Source organism: Caenorhabditis remanei, chromosome IV, assembly GCF_010183535.1.
Source record: "Caenorhabditis remanei strain PX506 chromosome IV, whole genome shotgun sequence".
Lineage (NCBI taxonomy): Eukaryota > Metazoa > Nematoda > Chromadorea > Rhabditida > Rhabditidae > Caenorhabditis > Caenorhabditis remanei.
Genome location: NC_071331.1, coordinates 20,113,203 through 20,136,897, shown reverse-complemented (window position 1 = coordinate 20,136,897; position 23,695 = coordinate 20,113,203). Strand labels below are relative to the sequence as shown.

General features: G+C 32.8%; 4 protein-coding genes across 4 annotated transcripts; 3 read left to right on the top strand and 1 right to left on the bottom strand.

The window, feature by feature from the left end:
• Window positions 1-395: 395 nt before the first annotated feature.
• On the top strand, window positions 396-1,137 carry GCK72_015351 (uncharacterized protein; the record flags this gene model as incomplete). The annotated part of the gene is made up of 2 exons (XM_053730804.1): window positions 396-569; window positions 700-1,137. 2 exons carry the CDS (start codon window positions 396-398, stop codon window positions 1,135-1,137), a joined length of 612 nt encoding a protein of 203 aa, XP_053585576.1.
• A 7,507-nt stretch (window positions 1,138-8,644) lies between these two features.
• GCK72_015349 (uncharacterized protein) lies at window positions 8,645-11,446 on the bottom strand (the record flags this gene model as incomplete). Its single annotated transcript, XM_053730802.1, has 2 exons — window positions 8,645-8,955; window positions 11,212-11,446. The coding sequence occupies 2 exons, from the start codon at window positions 11,444-11,446 to the stop codon at window positions 8,645-8,647; spliced, it is 546 nt and encodes a 181-aa protein (XP_053585574.1).
• On the top strand, window positions 8,705-9,446 carry GCK72_015350 (uncharacterized protein; the record flags this gene model as incomplete). Its single annotated transcript, XM_053730803.1, has 2 exons — window positions 8,705-8,878; window positions 9,009-9,446. The coding sequence occupies 2 exons, from the start codon at window positions 8,705-8,707 to the stop codon at window positions 9,444-9,446; spliced, it is 612 nt and encodes a 203-aa protein (XP_053585575.1).
• A 5,567-nt stretch (window positions 11,447-17,013) lies between the features above and the next one.
• On the top strand, window positions 17,014-17,761 carry GCK72_015348 (uncharacterized protein; the record flags this gene model as incomplete). Its single annotated transcript, XM_053730801.1, has 2 exons — window positions 17,014-17,187; window positions 17,318-17,761. The coding sequence occupies 2 exons, from the start codon at window positions 17,014-17,016 to the stop codon at window positions 17,759-17,761; spliced, it is 618 nt and encodes a 205-aa protein (XP_053585573.1).
• Window positions 17,762-23,695: the final 5,934 nt, after the last annotated feature.

Below are 23,695 nucleotides of genomic sequence, written 5' to 3'. Positions count from 1 at the left end.
TATTTGAACAATAACTAGAGCATAATTGTATACTTCTCTAATGTTTCTTAAATGTGTTTCTTTTTTTTTCAACAAGACAAAATATTTGTTTTTAATTGGGTAAAAATGCAGGTGACAAGAAGTCAAATAATTATAGAACTGCTCAAAAAAACAAATATCGTTCCCAATTTTTATTTTTTCTGTTTCAAAAAAGGAGAGTAAATTTCAGAACAAAAAATAATTTGATATTTGTTTGTGAGGAAATCAAAAAATTACAATACAAAAGTGATAAGAAGAGGGTAAATTGTGCAAGTTAAGTCGTTCCAAATAGTACAAAAGGGCGACGGGAATGGTATCAGTTTAGTTTCTTCCCCCTCACTACTTTTCTTTTTTTTCACGATCATTATATTCCAGCAATGACTTTCGTCAAGCTTGCCCTTCTTCTTCTCCTGACAATTTCTGCTGAATCTCGCAATATAACCATCCTCAATAAGTGCCCATTCACCATTTGGCCAGGAATTCTCGGACGACCCGGAAACCCAGCTGGAGGAGGTTTCAGACTGGATGCATCTGAGTCTCGAGATATTGAAGTAGACGATGCATGGAGTGCCGGACGTATTTGGGCAAGAACTGGGTGAGATGAAAACTACAATTGCGAGACTGGATTCTGCAGGGTAAGAAGAATAGGATTAAAATGTTAATTAATAAAATTATTTGTAGAACTCTGAACAATGCAACGGAGCCGGAGGAGTTCCACCAGCATCTCTAGCTGAATTCACGTTGAAACCCTGGGGAGGACAAGATTTCTATGATGTCTCATTGATCGATGGATACAATCTGCCCGTTCAGATCGAACCACGTGGCGGATCTGGTTGCAAGCGAGCTGGTGGATGTGTGAAGGATATTAATTCTGAATGCCCGGTTGCTCTTGCCGTCAAAGGACACAATGGAAATGTTGTCGCCTGTAAATCTGGATGTCTGGAATACAACACCGACCAAGAATGCTGCCGTGGAGCCTACGGTACTCCTGACAAATGTCATCGTTCGGCCACTGCTCAGATGTTCAAAGATGCATGTCCAACTGCTTATACCGCACTATTTTCTTGTCTGAACTGGAGGTACTGTTATAACTCGGTCAGTTTAGAAGCGAACACGTAATGAATAAGTGCAAATGATAGGCAATGAACATAGGAAAAACGTAGAGAGAATGGATTTTTGATACATGCGAAATGAGGTCAGATATTTCACAGTTATTAGTCAGTGAAAAAATGAATATTGCATCAGTTAGATACTGGTCAGACTTTCGTTATATTAGAGGCAGTGGGAATGTTTGTTTCTGTTTCAATATGATTGTAAAGCAATTCAGAAGTATATGATTCCTCGATATAAGACGGTTGAAATTTCAAAATTTTTTGCTAGCGAATTAAAAAATAGATTTCTTTAAATAATCTGTACTGAAAGTACAATATTTCCGTGAAGTTGAACGATTATGCAATAAACTGGCAATTACCAGAAAAAGTTGCACGTCAAGCACAGAGTTTTCCCACTTCGATTTGTTCACGTCATTTTCTGTTCTTTTTTGAAAGTTTGTTCAAAAGTACAGATTCGGTATCAATACCGATTCTGTACCAAGAAACTCCTCCAGATTCGGTATGCATACCGATTCTGTACTCTGCATAAAAGGTCACGTCAAAAAAAGATTTCTCCAAGTTTATTCAAAAGTTCAGAATCGGTATCGATACCGATTATGTACCAAACAACAATTATGTATAAAAGTTCACGTGAAATATTGAAAATCCACAGTTTCGATGTGTCAAATTTTATTTATGATATTTTCGTTTACGTGGATTCAAATCTGATGTTCATTCAAAATGACAAAAATGACAATTTTCGATGAATAATTACCTAGATTTTGTTATTCGATTTTGATCAACTTCACATTTTCTTACTTTAAAAGGAAACACTTTAAAACCTTTTTTGCAATGTTCATTAACACAAACGTTTTTTTTTGTGTTGTTGAATAAGAAAATGTGAAGTTGATCAAAATCGAATAACAAAATCTAGGTAATTATTCATCGAAAATTGTCATTTTTGTCATTTTGAATGAACATCAGATTTGAATCCACGTAAACGAAAATATCATAAATAAAATTTGACACATCGAAACTGTGGATTTTCAATATTTCACGTGAACTTTTATACATAATTGTTGTTTGGTACATAATCGGTATCGATACCGATTCTGTACTTTTGAATAAACTTGGAGAAATCTTTTTTTGACGTGACCTTTTATGCAGAGTACAGAATCGGTATGCATACCGAATCTGGAGGAGTTTCTTGGTACAGAATCGGTATTGATACCGAATCTGTACTTTTGAACAAACTTTCAAAAAAGAACAGAAAATGACGTGAACAAATCGAAGTGAAGCAAATTTGTTCTACATCATGATTTTTCACACATTTTTGAACGAAGTCTAAAACTAAAAAATAAATATGTACTAGTACAAAATTTCATAATTTTCAAGAAAATAAGTTCGTGAGCAAGAAATTTTGAAATTTCGACCGTCTTATATGTAACTATCTCAGTTTTTCGTTTCTAAAAGTATACTGAACCCTCAAAAGATCATGGTCATAAATTCTTCTCCAATTAAAAAGGACATAAATCAGAGACCCCACCCTTCTCATCTCTCTCTCTTTCTCTTTTTTCTCTCTTGTTTCTCATCGCTTGTCTGCAAAAATGAAGAGACTGTCTTCACGTGAAGGGAGAAAATCAGGAAACTTTAGACTGTTTACTGGTATAAACACGCTGGTGGAGGAGTGCTAATTAGGGAAGTACTAAAAAAATTCAGCGCGATGAACCCACAACCTATTATAGCTATTTTTGGAAAGAGTTATTCATCAAAACTTTGAAACAGTAACTCACCTGCAAAAACCATAACTTTACTGCTCGCAGTTGCAGTGAATGCTGTCAATTCAGCCATCAGCAGAACTAACATACAGTACCACCGGAGTGTCACAAAATCATCCAATGTTCCCACTTTTTTCTCTTCAATCATCATTTCCAACTCCTTCGGTGGAATACATTCTTCCACGTCTTCTGGTTTCAGAAACTTCTCTTCTTCCAAGCTGGAGTCAGATGACGTTGGTGAAGACGTCATTTCTGGAATAAGCTGGTGGTTCTGAGAGTGGTGATGAAATGAGTATAGACAGAATACAAAAGTTGAGAAACAGAAAATATTTCTTCAAGTGTGAAGGGATTCTACGACTTTGTAGTGTTTGAAGAAATTCTATCAATGGAATCACAGCTGTTTTTTCTCAAAATAATTTTGAAACAGGAAATAAATTTAGTTACTGAGTTTCAGATAGCTAAAACAGAGGAACTTTTAGTATTAGCACGGCACGCTTATTACAACCGCGCTCTACCGAAACCAGAGAAGAGTGTGTGCGAAATTGAGAGACTCAGAGAAAAATACAGATTTCTCAAGTGGATTTCGGTGGAGCACAGTTGTAAGAACTGTGCCAAGCTCATAGTGAAAAGTAATATGTTGAAATTTAAAAAATGTTCTGTTTCCAAAATTAATAATATTTGTAAGTGACAAAATTTTTGTAGTAAGTGACAAAATTTTTGTAGTAAGTGACAAATTTTTGTAGTAAGTGACAAAATTTTCTCATGTTAAGTTTTTCAGTATGTTTTTTCTTGATATCTGTAATATAAGAGCATGTATTTTTGATACGACTGTCCATGTATTAGAGGATTACAGATTGAACATTATCATTATCAGCAAATTCACTCAAGATACCGTAAAAACGCTTATAAAACTACATAGATTTTTCAACTCCCAGAAAAGTTTCGTGTTTTTGACACTTTTAAAAGTTCACTAAAAACATTTCTAAAAAATTTTTTTGCTATTCTAAATGCTTTACTAATCACGCTAATTTTAATCAGATTGTTTAAAATGGCCACGAGATTACTGAAGGTTTTTCATATTAAATTTTAACAAGAACTGAAAATTTTTGAAGAATTTTTGAAACAGAAAAAAACTTTGTTTCGGAATTTTCAGAATCAAAATTTTCTTTGGATTTTCTGTTTTTAGTAGTTTCTATACAACTGCCCTTGTATTACAGGTTCTACAGATTGAACATTGTCAATATCATCCAATTTTCTCAAGAAATACGAAATATACAATAGAGTAAATTTTAACAAGAACAGAAAATTTTTGAAAAATTTTTGAAACAGAAAAAATTTTAGTTTTGGAATTTTCAGAAGCAACATTTCTTTCTGACTTTTAAGAGAAAAATTTCAGTTTGAAAATGCAATGAAACAATACAAATGAATTAAAGGCAATTAGGTAGAAGTGTCTCAATTTTCTTCTAGTGAAAAGAAGAGACACCAGACATTACAAATTGGAAGGATACTTTCTTTCTTTGATTTATGATAGTATGAAATGGAGAAAAAGATGATGATATGAAGAAAGAGATGGGAAGAAAAATTGAGAACGAATATGATGACGGTGACAGCAAAGATCATAGAAGGGCACATGGGGTTGGTGGGTAATCCGAAGAGAAAGGACCTTGAAAAGGAATTTTTTCATCGAAACAAGTTGTCAGAAGGTGTTAGGTTGATTTATTCGGATTAGGAGATCAGAAAAATCAAAGTATTATTGTAGATTTTATTGTTAAGGTGTTAGTGAAAAGGGTACTGTAACAGAATGAATTTTTATTTGGAATATGAAAAACTGGGGCGAACGTTTCTATTTAAAAAATTTGTAAAAATTATAACTTTTGGCGAAACAGGAAAAAAGCATCATGACTTTTGAGATAGGTATGATATTGTCTGTCTGTTTATCCCACTCTCCGAATGTCATTAACTTCTAATTCGAGACTTTGATTTTGAATCTGTTTGTAAAAATATCTAAACTAGATTTCCAACACTTGGATCAAAATTTTCACAGAATCGTGATATAAAAATCAGATTTTTTTTCGATTTTTTTGAGAAACAGAAAAAACAGAGAATATCAGTTTTGAAAAAACTTTGCGATGCAAGCTTTTCTGAGGAACTTATTCCGGAAACCAATTAATTTTTATAAACTATTTGTGATGATAAGCCTTTGAAAATAGACTAAAATTATGTACAATCGTTCACTTTTTGATTCACAGGAACTGTTACTGAAAGTTAAATTTTTTACTGTTTCAAAAATGTTTCTTCTGAGATTATCTTCTAGCTGATGCAATTGTCCGAAATCCATAATTTTTATGAGATATTTATTGTATTTTTTTCGCAATAACCGCCCTCTGCGCTTGTCCAGTTTACTAGTGTTAGCCCGGCACGCTTCTTACAACCGCGCTCTACCGAAACCGAAGAAAAGTGTGTGCGAAATTGAGAGACTCAGAGGAAAAAAACATTTTTCAAGAAGCTTCCGATGGAGCGCAGTTGTAAGAACTGGGCCGAAGTGTTGTCAAAATAAACTTTCTAGTTATTTGGTTTTACCTGGTGTGAATAAAACTTAGGCCAACGTATTTTGAGTAACAAAATTATTGAAGAAACAGTTTGCACTGAATATCACAAAATTAGTTCGATATTTTGTCTTTATTACTGAATTTTCTAGATGTCAAATCCTGCATCACAACACATTGCTATTTATTCTTGAAAATGTAAAAGGGATCAACGTTATATTAGCGACGATGACAACAGAAAAATATTTTTTGATAATTTTCTGAAACAGATAAGTTTTTTTCTTAAGAAAGGACATACGGTATTCATTTGGCAATGGTTCTAATTTTGGAGTGTCGTACTATTTTAACGCTGTTAAGTCAGTGCTGCATTCAAATCCATAAAAGCATTTTGTTGTCATAACTCGATTAAAGATCCCACACACTTTCCTTGTGGATTCTGTTTCATTTTCTTTTGTTAGAAAAATCCTTTAAATTCTCTTGATTTTAGGTGAGCATCGATCCTGTGTAGTTTGTGGTTTGCAATGCATTGAAGGGCGTGCACCACTCAAAACGAAGACTGAAAATCGGTCTTGGAAGTCAAATTAAAATCCGGGTGTCTAATAGTAAGCTTGCAGTTATGAAATTTTTTGCGAGAACATGAAACAGCAAAAATGTTTACCTGATACAAGCAGCCTGCTGAAATAGTGTTGTGTATAGATCTCTCTCGAATATTATTTCGAAAAAAACGAGAATTCTTAATTTTTCAGAAAACGAGGTCATTACTTCCAACATCATCTGATCCATAACGACTTTTAAGAGATTGTTTTCTATTAGTTCCCATATTGAAAGAGTTGAAAAGTGTATATCAGCTGTCAATCGTTAATTGAGTTTGAAGGTTTAAATAATTTTAGGAGTTTTAAGCGAAACAGACGATTTTCATTCAAAAAGGGTTAGAGAATAAGTCCTATGGCAAATGAAATTGACTTTTGGGTACTGGGAGTAGTAATATTAGTTTTCAGAAAATACTTTTGTTTAAATGGATTATTTGAAACAGAAAGAATTTGCAAAAATAGGATACAATCAATTATTTTGAAGAAATTATATTGTTTGACAACCATAAGTGAACTGGAACTATTTGACATCGTACTTCTTTCGAACTCATAGCGAAACAGTAAAAATTATCAGTTTCAAAAAAATACAAACTTTTGAAGAATCGCAATTTACCGATAAGAAAAATTTTAAACCAATTTTGGAAGAGAAAATTTTAGACTATTAGTGTTCACAGTTGCGAAGATAGTTGAAAAAATCAGAAAATTTCTAATTTTCGTTATGAATAACATTAGCATTAAAATGCGTCATTTTGGAGTGTCGTAGTATTTTATCGCTGGTAAGGAGTGCTAAAAAAGTCGTGTTGATTTACGGTAAACTGCACGCTATTGCGTAATTTTGGAGTGTTCCCACACTTGTTCACACACTTAACCTGATACGAATAGCCAGATGAAATAGTGTTGCGTATTTTCATTTTATGTCTTAATTTTCAATACTTCACCTAGATCTCTCTCGAATTTTTTTAACGAAAAAACGTGATTTTTTAATTTTGAACTTGAAAACAGAGTGATTATTCCTAACGTCGTCTTATCCGCAACGACTTTTAAGTGATTGTTTACTAAGTAGTTTGAGAATAAGCCCGATGGTAAATGAGGCATTAGTTTTCAGAAAAATTTGTTTATAAATGGATTATCTGAAACAAAAAGAATTTGCAAAAAATGGATACAATCAATTATTTTCAAGAAATTATATTGTCTGACAACCGTAAATTAACTGGAAATATTTGACATCGTACTTCTTTCTAACTCATAGCGAAACAGTAAAAATTTTCACTTTCAGAAAAAAAAACTTTTCAAGAATCGCATTTTACCGATGGATTTATTGGTCATTTTTGCATTTTTCAAACATGAAACTTGAAAAATAATAATAATATTTAAAAACTGCGCCGCGTGGCTTTAAAGGCGCATCTAATTGTTCGAATGGGTCTCGCAGCGAAAACTTCTTACTGTAGTTCATTTTAGTTATTTTGTCTCGTTACTTTAGTTTTCTCTTCTCGTGAAATTAACAATAAAAAGCAACTATGTAATAAACCATTTTTTGAATCTGATTTTAGCTGATAAATTCATGAGAAACCCTATAAAATGAACTACAGTAAGAAGTTTTCGCTGCGAGACCAATTCGGACAATTAGATACGCCTTTAAAGCCATGCGGCGCGGTGTTGTGAATTTATAATACTAAATTTGGGAAAATTATTTTAATTATATTAATACGCGGAAAAATATTTCGTTGATATACGGAAAAGTGTTTTGTCGCCATTGGAACTGAAAATATTAGAGAATTCAAATTCACAGTTTCGTAGAAAGTTGAAAAAGTCTGAAGAGCTCTAATTTCCGATATTAATAAAATAGGCTTAAAAATACAATCGTTCACTTTTTGATTCACATGAACTATCTCTGAAATTTAAATTTTTTCACTGTTTCAAAAATATTTTTCTGATAATATTTTCTAGACGATGCAGTCCACTGATGGCAATTTTTCTGATTGTGAGCAATTTATTGCATTTTTTAACAACAACCGACCTCTACGCTTGCGCTAATAAAGTCTAGTATGTTTTCTTCAAAAATGTACTGTTTCAAGGTTTTCAGAAGACCGAAAATTTGCATTATTTTTGTTATTCTTTCAAAAATAGTTGAACCATATATTTTAGTTCTTGTGGATGAGTTACATAGAAACACCAAATTTCATCAGAAGTTCCGTTTAGAAAACCAAATTTAAAATGAAAAATAGAAAAGTACTGTTTCAATTTCATTTGAACAATAACTAGAACATAATTGTATACTTCTCTCATGTTTCTTAACTGTGATTTTTTTCAACAATAAAAAATAATTGTTTTTATTGGGTTATTTAGAAAACACACATTTCTGGGAAAAAACTTTTCCTCTCGGAAATGCATGTGAAAAAAAATCAAACAATTATGGAACTGCTCAAAAAAAACTGAATCAAATATCGTTCCCAATTTTTATTTTTACTGTTTCAAAAAAGGAGAGTAAATTTCAGAACAAAAAATAATTTGATATTTGTTTGTGAGGAAATCAAAAAATTACAATACAAAAGTGATAAGAAGAGGGTAAATTGTGCAAGTTAAGTCGTTCCGAATAGTACAAAAGGGCGACGGAAATGGTATCAGTTTAGTTTCTTCCCCCTCACTACTTTTCTCTTTTTCACGATCACTATATTCCAGCAATGACTTTCGTCAAGCTTGCCCTTCTTCTTCTCCTGACAATTTCTGCTGAATCTCGCAATATAACCATCCTCAATAAGTGCCCATTCACCATTTGGCCAGGAATTCTCGGACGACCCGGAAACCCAGCTGGAGGAGGTTTCAGACTGGATGCATCTGAGTCTCGAGATATTGAAGTAGACGATGCATGGAGTGCCGGACGTATTTGGGCAAGAACTGGGTGAGATGAAAACTACAATTGCGAGACTGGATTCTGCAGGGTAAGAAGAATAGGATTAAAATGTTAATTAATAAAATTATTTGTAGAACTCTGAACAATGCAACGGAGCCGGAGGAGTTCCACCAGCATCTCTAGCTGAATTCACGTTGAAACCCTGGGGAGGACAAGATTTCTATGATGTCTCATTGATCGATGGATACAATCTGCCCGTTCAGATCGAACCACGTGGCGGATCTGGTTGCAAGCGAGCTGGTGGATGTGTGAAGGATATTAATTCTGAATGCCCGGTTGCTCTTGCCGTCAAAGGACACAATGGAAATGTTGTCGCCTGTAAATCTGGATGTCTGGAATACAACACCGACCAAGAATGCTGCCGTGGAGCCTACGGTACTCCTGACAAATGTCATCGTTCGGCCACTGCTCAGATGTTCAAAGATGCATGTCCAACTGCTTATACCGCACTATTTTCTTGTCTGAACTGGAGGTACTGTTATAACTCGGTCAGTTTAGAAGCGAACACGTAATGAATAAGTGCAAATGATAGGCAATGAACATAGGAAAAACGTAGAGAGAATGGATTTTTGATACATGCGAAATGAGGTCAGATATTTCACAGTTATTAGTCAGTGAAAAAATGAATATTGCATCAGTTAGATACTGGTCAGACTGTCGTTATATTAGAGGCAGTGGGAATGTTTGTTTCTGTTTCAATATGATTGTAAAGCAATTCAGAAGTATATGATTCCTCGATATAAGACGGTTGAAATTTCAAAATTTTTTGCTAGCGAATTAAAAAATAGATTTCTTTAAATAATCTGTACTGAAAGTACAATATTTCCGTGAAGTTGAACGATTATGCAATAAACTGGCAATTACCAGAAAAAGTTGCACGTCAAGCACAGAGTTTTCCCACTTCGATTTGTTCACGTCATTTTCTGTTCTTTTTTGAAAGTTTGTTCAAAAGTACAGATTCGGTATCAATACCGATTCTGTACCAAGAAACTCCTCCAGATTCGGTATGCATACCGATTCTGTACTCTGCATAAAAGGTCACGTCAAAAAAAGATTTCTCCAAGTTTATTCAAAAGTACAGAATCGGTATCGATACCGATTATGTACCAAACAACAATTATGTATAAAAGTTCACGTGAAATATTGAAAATCCACAGTTTCGATGTGTCAAATTTTATTTATGATATTTTCGTTTACGTGGATTCAAATCTGATGTTCATTCAAAATGACAAAAATGACAATTTTCGATGAATAATTACCTAGATTTTGTTATTCGATTTTGATCAACTTCACATTTTCTTACTTTAAAAGGAAACACTTTAAAACCTTTTTTGCAATGTTCATTAACACAAACGTTTTTTTTTGTGTTGTTGAATAAGAAAATGTGAAGTTGATCAAAATCGAATAACAAAATCTAGGTAATTATTCATCGAAAATTGTCATTTTTGTCATTTTGAATGAACATCAGATTTGAATCCACGTAAACGAAAATATCATAAATAAAATTTGACACATCGAAACTGTGGATTTTCAATATTTCACGTGAACTTTTATACATAATTGTTGTTTGGTACATAATCGGTATCGATACCGATTCTGTACTTTTGAATAAACTTGGAGAAATCTTTTTTTGACGTGACCTTTTATGCAGAGTACAGAATCGGTATGCATACCGAATCTGGAGGAGTTTCTTGGTACAGAATCGGTATTGATACCGAATCTGTACTTTTGAACAAACTTTCAAAAAAGAACAGAAAATGACGTGAACAAATCGAAGTGAAGCAAATTTGTTCTACATCATGATTTTTCACACATTTTTGAACGAAGTCTAAAACTAAAAAATAAATATGTACTAGTACAAAATTTCATAATTTTCAAGAAAATAAGTTCGTGAGCAAGAAATTTTGAAATTTCGACCGTCTTATATGTAACTATCTCAGTTTTTCGTTTCTAAAAGTATACTGAACCCTCAAAAGATCATGGTCATAAATTCTTCTCCAATTAAAAAGGACATAAATCAGAGACCCCACCCTTCTCATCTCTCTCTCTTTCTCTTTTTTCTCTCTTGTTTCTCATCGCTTGTCTGCAAAAATGAAGAGACTGTCTTCACGTGAAGGGAGAAAATCAGGAAACTTTAGACTGTTTACTGGTATAAACACGCTGGTGGAGGAGTGCTAATTAGGGAAGTACTAAAAAAATTCAGCGCGATGAACCCACAACCTATTATAGCTATTTTTGGAAAGAGTTATTCATCAAAACTTTGAAACAGTAACTCACCTGCAAAAACCATAACTTTACTGCTCGCAGTTGCAGTGAATGCTGTCAATTCAGCCATCAGCAGAACTAACATACAGTACCACCGGAGTGTCACAAAATCATCCAATGTTCCCACTTTTTTCTCTTCAATCATCATTTCCAACTCCTTCGGTGGAATACATTCTTCCACGTCTTCTGGTTTCAGAAACTTCTCTTCTTCCAAGCTGGAGTCAGATGACGTTGGTGAAGACGTCATTTCTGGAATAAGCTGGTGGTTCTGAGAGTGGTGATGAAATGAGTATAGACAGAATACAAAAGTTGAGAAACAGAAAATATTTCTTCAAGTGTGAAGGGATTCTACGACTTTGTAGTGTTTGAAGAAATTCTATCAATGGAATCACAGCTGTTTTTTCTCAAAATAATTTTGAAACAGGAAATAAATTTAGTTACTGAGTTTCAGATAGCTAAAACAGAGGAACTTTTAGTATTAGCACGGCACGCTTATTACAACCGCGCTCTACCGAAACCAGAGAAGAGTGTGTGCGAAATTGAGAGACTCAGAGAAAAATACAGATTTCTCAAGTGGATTTCGGTGGAGCACAGTTGTAAGAACTGTGCCAAGCTCATAGTGAAAAGTAATATGTTGAAATTTAAAAAATGTTCTGTTTCCAAAATTAATAATATTTGTAAGTGACAAAATTTTTGTAGTAAGTGACAAAATTTTTGTAGTAAGTGACAAATTTTTGTAGTAAGTGACAAAATTTTCTCATGTTAAGTTTTTCAGTATGTTTTTTCTTGATATCTGTAATATAAGAGCATGTATTTTTGATACGACTGTCCATGTATTAGAGGATTACAGATTGAACATTATCATTATCAGCAAATTCACTCAAGATACCGTAAAAACGCTTATAAAACTACATAGATTTTTCAACTCCCAGAAAAGTTTCGTGTTTTTGACACTTTTAAAAGTTCACTAAAAACATTTCTAAAAAATTTTTTTGCTATTCTAAATGCTTTACTAATCACGCTAATTTTAATCAGATTGTTTAAAATGGCCACGAGATTACTGAAGGTTTTTCATATTAAATTTTAACAAGAACTGAAAATTTTTGAAGAATTTTTGAAACAGAAAAAAACTTTGTTTCGGAATTTTCAGAATCAAAATTTTCTTTGGATTTTCTGTTTTTAGTAGTTTCTATACAACTGCCCTTGTATTACAGGTTCTACAGATTGAACATTGTCAATATCATCCAATTTTCTCAAGAAATACGAAATATACAATAGAGTAAATTTTAACAAGAACAGAAAATTTTTGAAAAATGTTTGAAACAGAAAAAATTTTAGTTTTGGAATTTTCAGAAGCAACATTTCTTTCTGACTTTTAAGAGAAAAATTTCAGTTTGAAAATGCAATGAAACAATACAAATGAATTAAAGGCAATTAGGTAGAAGTGTCTCAATTTTCTTCTAGTGAAAAGAAGAGACACCAGACATTACAAATTGGAAGGATACTTTCTTTCTTTGATTTATGATAGTATGAAATGGAGAAAAAGATGATGATATGAAGAAAGAGATGGGAAGAAAAATTGAGAACGAATATGATGACGGTGACAGCAAAGATCATAGAAGGGCACATGGGGTTGGTGGGTAATCCGAAGAGAAAGGACCTTGAAAAGGAATTTTTTCATCGAAACAAGTTGTCAGAAGGTGTTAGGTTGATTTATTCGGATTAGGAGATCAGAAAAATCAAAGTATTATTGTAGATTTTATTGTTAAGGTGTTAGTGAAAAGGGTACTGTAACAGAATGAATTTTTATTTGGAATATGAAAAACTGGGGCGAACGTTTCTATTTAAAAAATTTGTAAAAATTATAACTTTTGGCGAAACAGGAAAAAAGCATCATGACTTTTGAGATAGGTATGATATTGTCTGTCTGTTTATCCCACTCTCCGAATGTCATTAACTTCTAATTCGAGACTTTGATTTTGAATCTGTTTGTAAAAATATCTAAACTAGATTTCCAACACTTGGATCAAAATTTTCACAGAATCGTGATATAAAAATCAGATTTTTTTTCGATTTTTTTGAGAAACAGAAAAAACAGAGAATATCAGTTTTGAAAAAACTTTGCGATGCAAGCTTTTCTGAGGAACTTATTCCGGAAACCAATTAATTTTTATAAACTATTTGTGATGATAAGCCTTTGAAAATAGACTAAAATTATGTACAATCGTTCACTTTTTGATTCACAGGAACTGTTACTGAAAGTTAAATTTTTTACTGTTTCAAAAATGTTTCTTCTGAGATTATCTTCTAGCTGATGCAATTGTCCGAAATCCATAATTTTTATGAGATATTTATTGTATTTTTTTCGCAATAACCGCCCTCTGCGCTTGTCCAGTTTACTAGTGTTAGCCCGGCACGCTTCTTACAACCGCGCTCTACCGAAACCGAAGAAAAGTGTGTGCGAAATTGAGAGACTCAGAGGAAAAAAACATTTTTCAAGAAGCTTCCGATGGAGCGCAGTTGTAAGAACTGGGCCGAAGTGTTGTCAAAATAAACTTTCTAGTTATTTGGTTTTACCTGGTGTGAATAAAACTTAGGCCAACGTATTTTGAGTAACAAAATTATTGAAGAAACAGTTTGCACTGAATATCACAAAATTAGTTCGATATTTTGTCTTTATTACTGAATTTTCTAGATGTCAAATCCTGCATCACAACACATTGCTATTTATTCTTGAAAATGTAAAAGGGATCAACGTTATATTAGCGACGATGACAACAGAAAAATATTTTTTGATAATTTTCTGAAACAGATAAGTTTTTTTCTTAAGAAAGGACATACGGTATTCATTTGGCAATGGTTCTAATTTTGGAGTGTCGTACTATTTTAACGCTGTTAAGTCAGTGCTGCATTCAAATCCATAAAAGCATTTTGTTGTCATAACTCGATTAAAGATCCCACACACTTTCCTTGTGGATTCTGTTTCATTTTCTTTTGTTAGAAAAATCCTTTAAATTCTCTTGATTTTAGGTGAGCATCGATCCTGTGTAGTTTGTGGTTTGCAATGCATTGAAGGGCGTGCACCACTCAAAACGAAGACTGAAAATCGGTCTTGGAAGTCAAATTAAAATCCGGGTGTCTAATAGTAAGCTTGCAGTTATGAAATTTTTTGCGAGAACATGAAACAGCAAAAATGTTTACCTGATACAAGCAGCCTGCTGAAATAGTGTTGTGTATAGATCTCTCTCGAATATTATTTCGAAAAAAACGAGAATTCTTAATTTTTCAGAAAACGAGGTCATTACTTCCAACATCATCTGATCCATAACGACTTTTAAGAGATTGTTTTCTATTAGTTCCCATATTGAAAGAGTTGAAAAGTGTATATCAGCTGTCAATCGTTAATTGAGTTTGAAGGTTTAAATAATTTTAGGAGTTTTAAGCGAAACAGACGATTTTCATTCAAAAAGGGTTAGAGAATAAGTCCTATGGCAAATGAAATTGACTTTTGGGTACTGGGAGTAGTAATATTAGTTTTCAGAAAATACTTTTGTTTAAATGGATTATTTGAAACAGAAAGAATTTGCAAAAATAGGATACAATCAATTATTTTGAAGAAATTATATTGTTTGACAACCATAAGTGAACTGGAACTATTTGACATCGTACTTCTTTCGAACTCATAGCGAAACAGTAAAAATTATCAGTTTCAAAAAAATACAAACTTTTGAAGAATCGCAATTTACCGATAAGAAAAATTTTAAACCAATTTTGGAAGAGAAAATTTTAGACTATTAGTGTTCACAGTTGCGAAGATAGTTGAAAAAATCAGAAAATTTCTAATTTTCGTTATGAATAACATTAGCATTAAAATGCGTCATTTTGGAGTGTCGTAGTATTTTATCGCTGGTAAGGAGTGCTAAAAAAGTCGTGTTGATTTACGGTAAACTGCACGCTATTGCGTAATTTTGGAGTGTTCCCACACTTGTTCACACACTTAACCTGATACGAATAGCCAGATGAAATAGTGTTGCGTATTTTCATTTTATGTCTTAATTTTCAATACTTCACCTAGATCTCTCTCGAATTTTTTTAACGAAAAAACGTGATTTTTTAATTTTGAACTTGAAAACAGAGTGATTATTCCTAACGTCGTCTTATCCGCAACGACTTTTAAGTGATTGTTTACTAAGTAGTTTGAGAATAAGCCCGATGGTAAATGAGGCATTAGTTTTCAGAAAAATTTGTTTATAAATGGATTATCTGAAACAAAAAGAATTTGCAAAAAATGGATACAATCAATTATTTTCAAGAAATTATATTGTCTGACAACCGTAAATTAACTGGAAATATTTGACATCGTACTTCTTTCTAACTCATAGCGAAACAGTAAAAATTTTCACTTTCAGAAAAAAAAACTTTTCAAGAATCGCATTTTACCGATGGATTTATTGGTCATTTTTGCATTTTTCAAACATGAAACTTGAAAAATAATAATAATATTTAAAAACTGCGCCGCGTGGCTTTAAAGGCGCATCTAATTGTTCGAATGGGTCTCGCAGCGAAAACTTCTTACTGTAGTTCATTTTAGTTATTTTGTCTCGTTACTTTAGTTTTCTCTTCTCGTGAAATTAACAATAAAAAGCAACTATGTAATAAACCATTTTTTGAATCTGATTTTAGCTGATAAATTCATGAGAAACCCTATAAAATGAACTACAGTAAGAAGTTTTCGCTGCGAGACCAATTCGGACAATTAGATACGCCTTTAAAGCCATGCGGCGCGGTGTTGTGAATTTATAATACTAAATTTGGGAAAATTATTTTAATTATATTAATACGCGGAAAAATATTTCGTTGATATACGGAAAAGTGTTTTGTCGCCATTGGAACTGAAAATATTAGAGAATTCAAATTCACAGTTTCGTAGAAAGTTGAAAAAGTCTGAAGAGCTCTAATTTCCGATATTAATAAAATAGGCTTAAAAATACAATCGTTCACTTTTTGATTCACATGAACTATCTCTGAAATTTAAATTTTTTCACTGTTTCAAAAATATTTTTCTGATAATATTTTCTAGACGATGCAGTCCACTGATGGCAATTTTTCTGATTGTGAGCAATTTATTGCATTTTTTAACAACAACCGACCTCTACGCTTGCGCTAATAAAGTCTAGTATGTTTTCTTCAAAAATGTACTGTTTCAAGGTTTTCAGAAGACCGAAAATTTGCATTATTTTTGTTATTCTTTCAAAAATAGTTGAACCATATATTTTAGTTCTTGTGGATGAGTTACATAGAAACACCAAATTTCATCAGAAGTTCCGTTTAGAAAACCAAATTTAAAATGAAAAATAGAAAAGTACTGTTTCAATTTCATTTGAACAATAACTAGAACATAATTGTATACTTCTCTCATGTTTCTTAACTGTGATTTTTTTCAACAATAAAAAATAATTGTTTTTATTGGGTTATTTAGAAAACACACATTTCTGGGAAAAAACTTTTCCTCTCGGAAATGCATGTGAAAAAAAATCAAACAATTATGGAACTGCTCAAAAAAAACTGAATCAAATATCGTTCCCAATTTTTATTTTTACTGTTTCAAAAAAGGAGAGTAAATTTCAGAACAAAAAATAATTTGATATTTGTTTGTGAGGAAATCAAAAAATTACAATACAAAAGTGATAAGAAGAGGGTAAATTGTGCAAGTTAAGTCGTTCCGAATAGTACAAAAGGGCGACGGAAATGGTATCAGTTTAGTTTCTTCCCCCTCACTACTTTTCTCTTTTTCACGATCACTATATTCCAGCAATGACTTTCGTCAAGCTTGCCCTTCTTCTTCTCCTGACAATTTCTGCTGAATCTCGCAATATAACCATCCTCAATAAGTGCCCATTCACCATTTGGCCAGGAATTCTCGGACGACCCGGAAACCCAGCTGGAGGAGGTTTCAGACTGGATGCATCTGAGTCTCGAGATATTGAAGTAGACGATGCATGGAGTGCCGGACGTATTTGGGCAAGAACTGGGTGAGATGAAAACTACAATTGCGAGACTGGATTCTGCAGGGTAAGAAGAATAGGATTAAAATGTTAATTAATAAAATTATTTGTAGAACTCTGAACAATGCAACGGAGCCGGAGGAGTTCCACCAGCATCTCTAGCTGAATTCACGTTGAAACCCTGGGGAGGACAAGATTTCTATGATGTCTCATTGATCGATGGATACAATCTGCCCGTTCAGATCGAACCACGTGGCGGATCTGGTTGCAAGCGAGCTGGTGGATGTGTGAAGGATATTAATTCTGAATGCCCGGTTGCTCTTGCCGTCAAAGGACACAATGGAAATGTTGTCGCCTGTAAATCTGGATGTCTGGAATACAACACCGACCAAGAATGCTGCCGTGGAGCCTACGGTACTCCTGACAAATGTCATCGTTCGGCCACTGCTCAGATGTTCAAAGATGCATGTCCAACTGCTTATACCTATCTTTATGATGATGGATCTTCCTCATTTAAATGTCAAGCAACCGCCTCTTACACGGTTCAATTCTGTTAAACTAAGAATGTATGTAGGTACATTTTGTAATAAAAATTGAGATTGTATTCGTACATATCGCTTCTAATAACCGCGTTCTACCGAAACCGAAGAAAATTGTTTGCGAAATTAAAAATCTCAGAGAAAAATAGACATTTCTCAAGGGCATTTCGGTGGAGCGCAGTTGAAAGAACTGTGCCGAGCTGATATAAATGGGCTATTTCTTTAACAATGTGTTTGTGTGAGTTTATCAAATTGTGAAAGTCGGCGGAAGGGTTTTAAGAGGTACATCTCTTATCGGAAATATTATAGTATTCTAAACACCTCAAGAATTCGAAATGTGTCATTTCCCACACCCTGTTTCCTGATCATCGCTTGTTTCTCTCCTACAATTGATTTCTTTGAAAAAGTTTCGAAATGTTTACTCGATGAATATCTCGGAAAACATGAAAATATGAAACATGTACAGCAATTCATTATAAAAAAGACTCAAGTTAACTTATCAACACAGTTTATTCCAGTTTTCGCTATAAAAATTACATTCTGAACAGAAAAGTTTACAAAACAGTTCCGCTTTGAGAATGAGATCGAAAAAACAAATTGTAAACGATCCCAGACAGCAACTGGACGAGGATATAAAAATTTAAATAAGTTCAATGATCACAGTTTCAAAGAAAAATGATAAAATCTGAACATTTTTAATTTTCGATATGAACAGCATACGCGTAAAATTCAGTAGTGCGACTGTAGTTTACAACCAATATTTTGAGATATTAATTGTATATTTTTTCAGAACAACCGCCCTACGCTGGGCCAAATAAGAATTAGCATATTTAAAAAAGTGAGATGTCAAATATTTCCAGTTCATCCAATGTTGTCCAACAATTTAATTTCTTCAATATAATTGATTGCATCCAATTTTCGGAAATCCTCCCCAGCGGTAACAATAATCCATTTAAACAAAGTTTTTTTCTGAAAACTAATACGAAAGCTCATTTATCATTCGACTCACTCTCAACCTATTTAGAAAACAATCTCATAGAAGTTGTTGTGGTTCAGATGACGTTAAAAGTATTGACCTCGTTTTCTGGTTCGAAATTCGAAAAAAAATCTCGTTTTTTCGAAAAGAAAATTTATATGAAACACTAATGATCAATAAGAAACACTAATGATCAACACTATTTCAGCTGGCTATGTAACATCATTTTTTGCTGTTCCAGGTTTTCGCAAACTTGGGCAACTTACAGCAATTTTTTAAACAGAAAGTCTGAGAAAAAGGACTTGCACTAAAATATTCAACGATATTCAGAATGAAGAACAATTAAAAATGCGGAATTAATCTAGGAATTTCCAGTCTTCATGTTGAGTGGTACACACCAGCCAAGCATTGCGAACCACGAAATACACGGAATCAATGCTCACCGTAGAATCAAAAGAATTTAACGTTTAAAACAATTGTACTTTTGTTGAAACAGGGAAAATTTTAAGAAAAGAAAATAAAACAGAATCCATGGAAGTGTGTGGGGTCATTATCATGGAATTTGATAAAAATTTGTCAGCTGATAGTACACTCTTTGAATAATACTCTCATGAACCGAAAAATTGAGCTATATTACTGCATAACAATTAGTGTTAAAATACAACGACACTTCAAAATTACGCAATAGCGTGTGATTTACCGTAAATCGACACAAACTTTTTATCGCAAAAATACAACGACACTCTAAAATTAGAACCATTGTCAAATGAATACCGTATGTTATTTCTAAAATGAAAATATATGTTCCGTTTCAAAAAATTATCGGATAATGCTAATCTGTTGTCATCGTCGCTAGCTGAAAACATAACCTTTCCCACATTTTCAAAAATAATTTGTAATACAGATTACAGTCTGCAAGCGTTTGGTACCGGTGACATTTAGTAATTAAGTAATAAAATATATGGAAAAAATATATTCGAATATGGAAATAATTTGGTGATATTTAGTCGCGGTTGTAAGACGCCCGCCGTGCTCATGTATTATTTTAGTCTATGTTCAAAAAAATTACTGTTTCTTAAAAAAGTTAAAGTTAAGAAATGTGTATATTGGTATTCCAAAAATTTTGACAATACCAAAATTGCACAAAAATTTATAAAAACAAACTGGTGTCTAGAAAGAGTTACTCAGATCGAAATAGCTTGCATCGCTAAACTTTTTTCAAAATTTATGTTCGCTTTGTTTTCCCTCTGTTTCAGAATTTATTCAAAATAATAACAGATCTTCATATTACAATACTATAAATACTCTGAATAAAACTAAGGACATGCGCAGAGTGAGATAAACAGACAGACATATAACATGTGCTAACTCTAAAGTCAAAATGTTTTTTGTTTCTGTTTCGCAGAAAGTTTTAATTTTTTTCAGTTTTACCAGAAACGTTTGTGGGTATTTTCGCTGTTTTATAGAAAAATATATTGTATTACAGTACTCTCAATACTTTCTCAATAAAAACTACTATAATACTTTGATTTTTCTGATCTCCTAATCCGAATAAATCAACCTAACACCTTCTGACAACTTGTTTCGATGAAAAAATTCCTTTTTAAGGTCCTTTCTCTTCGGATTACTCACCAACGCATTAATGTGAGTTTCATTTTTTGGTAGCGTCATTTCTGTTGTTTTCGTGAAACAGTTTAGAGCATTTGGAAGAATGCCGAAGAAAATTAATTTTCTGTTTCGAAAATTAAATATAACTTTTGTCGATCGTTTTGAGAATGTTGTCCAAGTTTCTTTAATACATTCAATTTTTTTTTAATTTCAGAGACAACATAACTATTAATTTAGGCACGTTTGCTAAACACTCAAATCTGCGGAAAAACAGAAAACTACACAATTTTTGGTACTGATTTTTGCTGGTTAGGCATTTTTCAACATGAATAATTCTGGAAACAGCATCACGGCACTTTACGATTTATAGAATTACTACCTATTATGATGGTAGTGTCTGTACGGTTTGAGAGACGGTATTCTGAAGCAAAGTGCAGAAAAATTAAACTGACTCCTATTTGCTTGACAGTACCGTGCGGTAAGATATACAATTTGGATATTTTCAGTTAAAAATGACCATGTAAGAATTAGTTTTACCATAACGCATTTTAAAAGTTACTCCTTTTCAATTAAAAAGGACCAAACTGTATATCTTACTGCACGGTACTGTATGAAAAACGCCGGACCTTGTGAATATCTCAGTACCAAAACCGACCAGCTAAGCCCGAAAATCTCATAAAGTTTTCTAATATTTTTGTGACAAAGATATCCGGCTAGTTCAAAAACGTTCAAAAATTAATTATTTTTTACAGTTTCAATGTTTCTACAAATTCTGACGAAAATACCTCTACTACCAGTAAACGATTTATAAATTTAAAAACAATAACATTTCAAATTTTTAGTTTTAAAAGTTAGAAACCAATGCATAGTGTACCTCGTTGTTGGAAACAGTGTGAATTTGAACGTTTCGGTAAAATTTTCAGCACACACTGGTTGGAATTCAAAAAAAATCAGTTCTCCAGTTTTCCCCTCTTTTTTCCAGGCTCCTCGAAAAATCCCCAAAATGGCTAGTCCAAAAAGGGAAAATGAATGAAGCGAGAAGACTTCTTGTCAAAATTCGAAAAATCGATCGTTTGTATTCAGAAGAATTCGAGAAAGATCTAGATGAAGTACTGAGAATTGAAGCAGAGAAACATGCGAAGAGTAACAAGAAAACGAAGTTATACACGTTTATTCATCTGTTCTGCACATGAAAAATGATACCGTAAGACACTTATTGTGGGGATGTGAGTTTTTTTTTTGGTAGAGCTTTGAAAAGTAATTAAAAAACGCATCAAATTACCTAATTAACATTCTTTAAAGTAAAAAATCAACTCGAAACAGTAATTTTTTGAACGGGTTTACAGTTTCGTAGTGTGCTTTTTAATGTCCGGGATCCTATGATAATTTATTTCTCGAGCATAAAAGTCCAAATTGAATATCTTACCGCACGGCACTGTAAAGCAAATAGGAGTCAGTATAATTTTTCTGCAATTTGCTTCAAAATACCGTCTCTTAAACCGTTCAGACACTACGATCATAAATTCTGTAAATCGTAAAGTGCCGTGATGCTGTTTCCAGAATTATTCATGTTGAAAAATGCCTAACCAGCAAAAAATCAGAACCAAAAATTGAGTAGTTTCCTGTTTTTCCGCAGATTTGAGTGTTTAGCCAATGTGCCTAATTTAATAGTTATGTTGTCTCTGAAATTGAAAGTATTAAAGAAACATTCTCAAACCGATCGACAAAAGTTATATTTAATTTTCGAAACAGAAAATTATTTTTTTCGGCATTCTTCCAAATGCTCTAAACTGTTTCACGAAAACAACAGAAATGACGCTACCAAAAAATGAAACTCACATTAATGCGTTGGTGAGTAATCCGAAGAGAAAGGACTTTAAAGCGGGTCGGTGAAAATTCTTAAATCGGCCCGGCCCGGCCCGTTGCAAGTATGATAATTATCAATTTGTGGGAAAGTATCCGATACTGATATGATGTTAGCTGTTGAACTCACATCAGTATTATCTTAGTGATTTGAAAAAAGATAGGCTAATTTCAGCGTTATTTCTGTAGTCTTATCATATCACAATGATACATACGTAGCACAAAAATGAGTTAACATGTATTATTTACAGCAACTAATAGCACGACAGGTTTCTTGAACCCGCGCTCTACCGGAACCGAAGAAAATTGTGTGCGAAATTAAGAGACTCAGAAAAAAAGAAACATTTTTCAAGAGTATTTCGGTGGAGCACAGTTGTTAGAACTGTGCTGAGCTAGTATTCTCATACATCAACAAAAAAGAGAGTACATTTTAAAAAAATTCGCTGTTTCACGGAGTAACATTTTCAAAACAAAACGTGTTTTTGATAGTTGGTTAAAATCCTTCTCCTCCTATGATGTCAAAAATAATTAAAACTACTATATTTTCAAAGTAAGCATAATTTAATTAATTTCCTAAATTGAATTGATATTCAAAACTTTACTGTTTCAGCCAAATACTTCAAGGAGAAGATCACTTTCTGAATAATCATATGGTTTTTCTCGGTATAACTTTGACCATTCTCATACAAACTAACTTCTGTTTCACAAACTAATAAATTCCAGATAAATTCGTTTGCAACTAACTACTTCCATAGTGCGAAAATTTAATTGAATGCACTTTTTAGAAACAGGAAAAAATAGTTTCTCAGTTCAAAGAAGCTTACTGTTTCGGAAGTCACATATTGGAAATTAGTTTTCAAAATCAAATACTCTTTCACAAACACTTTCAAAATTCCAATAATTCTTAACAAAATGGTTATATTCCCGTCTTTTTTCACAATACCCTCCCTCTGCGCTTGCCCAAATAGGAACTAGCACTTTTTCTACAAAAATGTACTGTTTCAAGATTTTCAGAAGACCTAAAGTTTTATATATTTTTATTGGTCTTTCATTAAAAAATTGGATAATATATTTTAGTTCTTATGGATGAGTTACATAGAAACTCTGAATTTCATGAGAAGTCAATGTTTTGAAAACCAAATTTTCAAAAACAAAATAGAAAAGTACTGTTTCACTTTTATTTGAACAAAAACTAGAGCATAATTGTATACTTTGCTGGTGTATCTCTCGAGATAAATAAGACTGTAAATCATTTGGTCCCAGAACTAGTAATTGTTTTTAATTTGGTGATGAAGAAACTTAAAGTGAATCAGCCAATTTTTTGAAAAAAAGACATTTTCTATATAAGAAAATATATAAGAAGGGTCAAATTTCAAAAGTTTTTATTTTCGGCCATAATTCGATAGGTTTTATGATATTCTGTAGCCAATCCATGTTTTTGCATGAGGAGAGGACGCCATAAATTAGCTGTATAATAATACAAGAATTCATGAAGTTAAAAAGGA